Source organism: Rhopalosiphum maidis, chromosome 4, assembly GCF_003676215.2.
Source record: "Rhopalosiphum maidis isolate BTI-1 chromosome 4, ASM367621v3, whole genome shotgun sequence".
In the NCBI taxonomy this organism is placed as follows: Eukaryota; Metazoa; Arthropoda; class Insecta; order Hemiptera; family Aphididae; genus Rhopalosiphum; species Rhopalosiphum maidis.
In genome coordinates, this window is record NC_040880.1 from 45988622 (window position 1) to 45997168 (window position 8547).

Genomic DNA, 8547 nt, shown 5'->3' on the forward strand with positions numbered 1-8547 from the left:
GATCAGAATCTAGATCAACAAAAATATACAAATCATGGAATCGACTTTTAATAAATACATTTTTATATTTTAGCCACCGCATCAGATTTTATTTAATATTTACTGAACTACCATGTCCATACTATCATTCTCACGTGTAAAAATTTTATTCGGAATGGGTATAATCTGCTTACTGGTGCAGTGTTTATATTTTGTCAACTATTACAATCTGATTTCTACTAAACAACAATATGTTCCATCAACCAAACTTGAGCTAAAATCTCACGCCAACTTCTCTGATAATCAGACTATGGTAAATAAACAACAATCTTATATATGTATAATATTTTTTGGATACATTTTAATGTTAACTTTATTGTAATAATTCTTCATGATGTTTTTTATTATTTTATTATTAATGAAATCTATTGCAGATTTGTTTGCTTTACATATGTGCTTAATATGTGACATTAAAACATATATTATATTATAAATTAAAAAAATAAAAAATAAACAAACAAGTAGTTTAGCGCCTATCCATAAACTTTTTATTGTATTGCACACATAAATGTAAAAACCGTGAAAAACAGTATAAAATATAATATTTATATTAATAATTTTAATAATGATAAAACATCATACAGAACGTATTTTAACGCATACATATTATTGCTTTCAAGTATAAAAATTGAGTTTGGAAGTTCGCTAAACTTTTATTTATTCCACTTGTAATAAAAAAAAATTGTTACAGGTTGATAATAAAAATCAAACCACTATATTGAAAAACAATAACGTTAATCTCGTCAATTTCTCGTTGTGTCCACAAATACTACCTGCCATAGGTAATTTTACAATCATATATTTTTATCAGGTTGTAATATAAAATGTAAAATATAAATATCATAAATACAATGATGCCAAAGAAGTTCTGCATATTATAAAGAAAGATTCTTTAATTCATAAAAAACAAAAACTTTTTTTAATCAACATCAATAAAGTTGATACACCGTTATTGTACTATAAATATAAATTAAAAAAGTATGTATAAAAACGAGATAAAAAATTAAAATACATATTCTGTTGTAATAAATCCGTAGGTGTATATATGCCGTTGGTATTACAAAGTTTAGCAGATTTTTTTCTAATAATTAAATTAGTAATAACATATCGATGGCAATTCGAATTAAAATTCCATCTATATGCCAAGTTACTAAATAACTCTGCATAGATGCTATAAAAAATATTATGATATATATTTATAAGTTTAGTTATTTCATTAAAATATAAAATAATATTTGTACATGTACATAATATTATAATATCTTGTTCTGTTACTAAAGTATGATTTTAACGTTATACAAAACTGAATATTAATACATTTATAATTTTTAACGAGCTTGAAACAATTTTAATAGATGAAAATGTTAACTTGCTTGTACCTGATCGGGTGAATTTGGAAGATGTGGCGCTACAGTTATCACGGTTGAGGATTTTAAAAGGAGGTCACCAAATGCCCATAGACTGCGAAGCGAGACACAAAATTGCAATCTTAGTGCCTTATAGAAATCGAATGGATAACCTCTGCTCGTTCCTTTTAAATTTACATCCATTTTTAACAAAACAAAAATTGGATTACACTATTTTTGTCATAGAACAGTTGAGTGAGTTTCTATTTTAAATTATCAAAACATATTTATAAAAAATTAACCACTTTACTATGATAATCTAATATAATTGTTTTCACAAATAGACGATAAAAAATTTAACCGAGGCAAGTTATTGAACGTTGGGTATACAGAAGCATTAAAGTTAAACAATTTTGATTGTTTCTTTTTACATGACGTAGACCTCATACCAATGAATAACAATAACATGTATATTTGTTCGGATCGACCAAGACATATGGCAACAGCGAATAATAAATATGGAGGCAGGTAATTGTTAATTTTACATTTTTTTTTATACTTTTTTCATTTTAAGCTAATGATGACTTTTTTAACAATAAATTTCATTATCTCACCAATGTTTGTTTTAAAATATATATACAGTATATATGTACATATAAATATATAATTTATTATTTGTATGTGGTTATTAATAGTCTTTACTTAGTTTTTTACAAATACTGTTTATAATTTGTTTCTATAAAATTTGTCAAGAAGTAATTAAAAATCAAGTTATTATAATAAATAGCTTTTCTTTATAAATAGTTCAAAGTTCAAATCATATAAAAATTAAAACTTAATTTCTAAATTTATCATTATAACAAATATAGATGTACCGTTAAAATAATCACTTTATAGGTTTATTATATTGTAGTATATCATTGTTTTTTAAATCATTTTTATTGTCGTCATAGAACTTCATACCAACATATAATTAAGTTTAGCAAAAGGCTCTTTTAAACTAATTTTTGTAGTTAATAATTGTTGCTTTAGAAAAGTTTCTAAATAAATATATAATAAATCATAATATTATCAAAACTCATAGACTTTTTAAAATTTATTTTAAATAATTTTAATTAAAAAGTAGTATACCAGCCTAAGAATTATTAATCAGAATATATGTTGATTCATACCAACCATACGACTATTCGAGTACCAGTAATAATTAAAGGCTCAAGTCATAATTATGTAAATGACAAGTAATAATCAATCATAATTAAATTAAAAACCATAATTCAATTTGTAAAAACTACGATGAAAATAATTCGAAAGACGTTATTATTGTAAAAGAACAACAAACGCATTGGATAGGATTATCAATTATAACGACCATGATGTGTTTAGAATGCCGTACGAGGATTACTTTGGTGGAGTGGTGGGCATAAATCGAACGCAATTTGAGTTGGTCAACGGATTCAGCAATATGTACTGGGGATGGGGTGGTGAAGATGACGACTTTTTGTTACGGATCAAATATCACAAACTAGAATATACCAGTCTGCCACTGGACGTGGGACGCTATCATTCATTGTCACACTCTATACAAAACCCCAACCCTAAAAGGTATAACTATACAATAATCAGCTACTAAAATACTTATAAGTTAAAACCTATGTAATTATTACTTGTAGGTATAAAAGGTTATACTATAAGAGTAATGAACTAGTTGACGGTATGGAACAGACTAACTTTTATTTATACCATTGGGAAATACATCGATAAAGATAAACTAAATATACATAGAACAATATATGAATGTATCATCATTATAAACAATAATACAGTATGACAGTGTAGGATTCATATCTTAACAATTATTTGATATAGGTAATAATTGTATTATGAAGTTCGAATTGGTCGATGTAGGTTCTATAGTACATGTTTTCATGTTTCGCTATAAAACGCTAAAAATTTTCAATTACATTTACAACTATTATAATTTTCAATTATTGTAGTTTCTAATATATCATGTTATTCTCGGTAAATTCATGAGTACATTGTAGCAATCATAAGTTTCATTAAGTATTTTACTATTATAATATTACATTTAAGTATTACAACGATCTACATAATTTATTATAATTGTAGATTACCATACTTTATGTATGTTATGTAAAGAAACATAAACGATAAAAATAGTAAAACTTACTAAAAATTATAAGATTCTAAACGATTCGAAAAATAGTAGAACTTGCAATATATTTATATACACATACCACAATATACCAATACCCACTACTCTTTAACAAAAAAACAAACGTAATGAATAAACTATTTCAATAATAATAAAAAGTAAACAAGTTAGTACCTTTCTGCTATACATTAAGTGTAGTGTGTGTCATTATTATGGTTATGTTAAATTTGAATTCAATGTTACGAGTGCTCTCATAAAATTAATTTGATTTTTCAATAGAATTTATTTTTTATGCATTGGTTGTTCAACTTATAGAGAACTTTGTATCGGTTTTCAAATCTTATGTATAAACAAAACATTTTTTTAATTTTGAAATAACCAATATTGTTTTGTACTTACTAGTTACTGATTAATGATTAGTGAGTAGATTAATTTTACCCTTTAAATAAATACGTGACAATAGATAGTATAAGCATATCAGGTATTGCAGAATTTACGAGACTTAAATTAAAAATATTTTTTAATGGGCAAGCTAATATTAATTTATTTAAATTTAAATGGGTGAATTGTAAATTCATCTAGATTAGCTAAAATTTAAATTTAAGTTTAGATATTTAATAAATAAGAAAAGGCCATATTATTATGGTACCTATCTAACAACAATAATGATAGTAGTATTATAGTTATGATAACAGCTTACGTTTATGTTTTGCACTTGCCTTACAGGTACAGTCTCCTTCACAACAGCTTTCACCGTTTCAATACGGATGGACTTAATAGACTCAATTATGTAATAAAATCTCTGAAGATATTACCACTATTCACTCATTTTCTGGTGGATCTAGACGAGTAGCACAACTGATAGAATATAATGAAATTTACTGGCCATAATCTAACTTCAATCTCATACCCACACTCTTCTTCTATTCATCGCGTTCTCTCCAGATAGACACAAAATATCGTTTTTAGGTATTTAATAAAAAAAAATAAATAAAATTACAATATAAAGTATGCATAATTGAACTATACCATATAAACGTTGTATAAATATTTTTTCTATTTGTAATTTAATTGTGTATAATTTATCATATTAAACAATCAACGTTTACGTTATCGATTGACTAAGTATTAAACTAAAAATTACAAACCGGCATTGTGCTTTGCACACGAACTTTAATTAAATGTATAAAATGTTGTGAGATTGTACGTCATACGAATTGATAACGCCAGACGAAATAGAAGTAAATAAAAATCAAAAGTAATTATTGTTCTAATCATCTCTTGATTTGAGGACAATCTATCCGCGACTGACGACGACGTGTGTGGTACTATAATATAAATATGACATAATGTAATAATTGTACGTATATTATAGGGACAACAATGTATTTAACACTTGTTTTCTTATTATTATTATCATTATAGTATATTTTGGTATATTATTCTTATAATAAGTAAAACAAATACATGTAATGTTTCGAAAAATGCTGTTCCACCGGACAAAGGCTGCGACCACAACCAAACAGACGTTTGAATAAAATATAATAATATTAGATATTAGAAATATTATCTTAACTTTTTCATTACTTGTTATTATTTATTTTGCATATTGTATTAGTTATTTTACACTTTTACTCAAAGAGTGTACCAGACTGCCATCAGTGTGTTAGACACGTGTATTTTTTTCAATATTATTTGTTAAATTTTCATCAAATAAATTACCTATTTATTACCTAAAAATATATTTTATATTGATTTTTTTTCCGTAATTTACGTTTTTAAAGTAAATATGTTTATGTTATATCACGACTCGGCTACAACTGAAGGTTTAGATTATTATTTGTTTTTTCTTACATTTTATTTTCATCAGGTGTAATATACCTATTGAATGTTCAACTATGCAATGCTTGCTATAAATATCTTAAATATTACATTCATGATATACTCCTATATATCGAATTTTCAGTCCCCTCCTTTAATACTCATATAATAATATTTTCGAATAAAAAAAAGTATAATATTAAATCAGCTCGTGTGTGAAATTTTTACCAAAAAAAAATATGTATATATAATATCTTGTGTTATGACATAATAATATTATAATTTTTATGAACTCTTGTTTTTTCATTGTATTGCAAATATTAATGCAACAAATAACAATAAATAATATTCAGTGATAATCCATTAAAATATCATAATATTAAATATTAATGCATTTTAACTATACACTAGTCAATATAATGAAAACACGGCGTAATGGATAGACTTTTTAGGTACATAATATCTATGTCAAAGTATACGTTAATACAGAACTACACTACACTAAACACGTTAGTTTACATTATTTATGTATATACCGTGACTGTGTACAATGTAGGTGAGAATAATTGAATCATTAAGAATAGTTTTAAATTTTTAATGACAAAATCCAAATCTAAACTACATAATTTATGAATATATAACCATAATAATTATAAAAAACTTTTAAATGTTTTATTAAAATGTTTACTATGTCTAATCATTATATTTTTGTATGTAATTGAGAATGGATCATTAAAAATATTTTAAATAATAATTTAAATTTTAAATTTAATTCGAGATTTAACAATATAAATTTGACATTAATGAGTTAGGTTATTATTATGATTATTGTATATTTATTTTATAAATTATCATTGTCTTATACCAAACAACAAAATAAACCATTAAATAACATAAAACTTTATACTCAGAGCCACTGGCTGAATATGAATATATATTTTATTAAATTACATGTAAACTATATATATATAACAAAATTAACATAAAATAATAAAATTTATAATGTAAAATTGAAAGTTAATTGAAGCTACAAGACAGCCGCGAGAATATATATATAATATATATTATGTATATTTTTATTATTAGTAATAATATAGTAGAAATATATCATTACATGTATATATTCATAAAATCACATTATTTGACATTTTTAGCAACACATTTGATGGTCTTGTTTGAAATGATTCGAGAAATTTGCAAATCCTTCAGGTCTGTAACAGAAGTGAAAATAATTATAATTTTAAACGTGAATAAAATAAAACATGAAATGTTCAACATTGAATAGTGTGTGACTATAACTATATACATCATATACTAGTAGTGCGAGATATTACGGTATTTTTAGTTTCACCGATAAACAAAAAGATAGTAACTGTATATATTCACCTAGATTAGCTAAAATTTAAATTTAAGTTTAGATATTTTATAAATAATAAAAGGCCATATTATTATGGTACCTATCTAACAACAATAATGATAGTAGTATTATAGTTATGATAACAGCTTACGTTTATGTTTTGCACATGCCTTACAGGTACAATCTCCTTCATACCAGCTTTTACCGTTTCAATACGGATGAACTTAATAGACTCAATTATGTAATAAAATCTCTGAAGATATTACCACTATTCACGCACTTTCTGGTGGACCTGGCCTAAAAGCAAAACTCATAGAAAATAATGAAATTCACTGGTCAAAAAGTTTATTACATTAAAATTAAAGTATTTGTTTTATTTATAAAAAATTAGTACTAATTTAATAAATATCTAAACTTGTAACTGAAACATAATATTTTACAGCTAATCAATTTTCTACTAAACCAAATGTAATTTGATGTTTTTTTTTATATCAAATATAGTAAAAAAACTATAAAAAAAACATTTTAGTGGTAAAAAACATTACAAATTTAAAAGAATTAGTTTTTACTCTAGCCTAAAATATTTTCTTTGTAATGTTTTTTTTTGTTTTCTAAATTATACCTATAACACATTTTGTGATGTAAGGTTTAATATTAGAGTAAATTTACCTGTTATCAAATTTAAAGTTAAGAATATTATTTAGAAAATGACATATGCTTTTATTTTTCCATTATTTCCAAAAAAAACGTTCATTAAATCGTTTAGAAATACCGAATATTTCAACATTTTTTAATAACCTTTAACCTTTTAAAATTTTAATTTTTTAAAAAACTTGTAATCTTGCCCTCCAAAATATTGTCATCTTTTAATTTTATAGAAAGTATATTTACGCTAGAACCAAAATTGAGCGAGTTATACTCTGTAGACTGCGTAAACACGTTTTGCGAGTGAGACGTCTTCTTAAGATATGGTTGCATATACAATGTACAATGTATATTGTACATGTATACCTACTCTCTAAAGCATGTATTCTACAACAGGTCACAAGCTTATCGACATTTACCCACGGGTGACATCAAGTGCATTTTAACTAAAGCTTCCTCGACAACTTTTATTCAAAATATAAGAAATTCTTCGATTCCTCTTTTCTCAAAATGTTTTGTTTGAGTTGTACACACATTTTAAATATAAACAGATTTAATTAGCTTTAAGGCATGACGTAGCCGACAATCTGCAAATCAATCCATAATTTGATATAGACAACATCAAAGAACATAATGATAAGACTACGGACAGACATTTAATTGATAACAAAGTTAATAACAATAATTGTTAAAAAATACATTTCACAAAGATGAAATTATTCGCGTAATACGTACATTATATAAAACATAATATTTATAAAATAAGGTTCAAAAACTTTAAAGGAACGTATTGTAACAACTATACCCAATATGATCAAAAGTTCATTTTGGTTAGATTATATAAGTAGTATACACAAATAATAATCAAATAACATTAATTAAAGGATTAAACATACAATATGATTACTTCACGGATTTAATGATAAAAAAAATATATAACAATTTGAAAACATTGTTGTTATTTTTGTTGAAAGATCGCGTTACTATACTAAACTGAATATTAATTTAATAACTGAAAAATATTTGCGTATAATTATTTCGATTATAAAAAATATAAAAATCTATTTATATGAATAAAATGTTTGATAAATGTTATCAATTGTTTTAATATTTCAACTTTTATTTACAATTCTTATGCCTCGTTTTGAAATTTTGAACTGTGAAAT

General features: G+C 24.4%; 1 protein-coding gene across 3 annotated transcripts; it reads left to right on the plus strand.

Moving 5' to 3' along the window:
- Window positions 1-79: 79 nt before the first annotated feature.
- On the plus strand, window positions 80-7185 carry LOC113556388 (beta-1,4-galactosyltransferase 4-like). Of its 3 annotated transcripts, XM_026961293.1 has the most exons (7): window positions 80-292; window positions 731-821; window positions 1395-1640; window positions 1730-1913; window positions 2769-2987; window positions 6534-6588; window positions 6914-7014. In XM_026961293.1, exons 1-6 carry the CDS (start codon window positions 113-115, stop codon window positions 6556-6558), a joined length of 945 nt encoding a protein of 314 aa, XP_026817094.1. In that variant the 5' UTR covers window positions 80-112; the 3' UTR covers window positions 6559-6588; window positions 6914-7014. The 3 variants fall into 3 exon arrangements, with proteins under 3 accessions (XP_026817094.1, XP_026817093.1, XP_026817092.1); XM_026961292.1 differs by lacking the exon at window positions 6534-6588 and having other exon boundaries at window positions 6914-7185; XM_026961291.1 differs by lacking the exons at window positions 6534-6588; window positions 6914-7014 and adding an exon at window positions 4285-5306.
- The last annotated feature ends 1362 nt before the right edge of the window (window positions 7186-8547 follow it).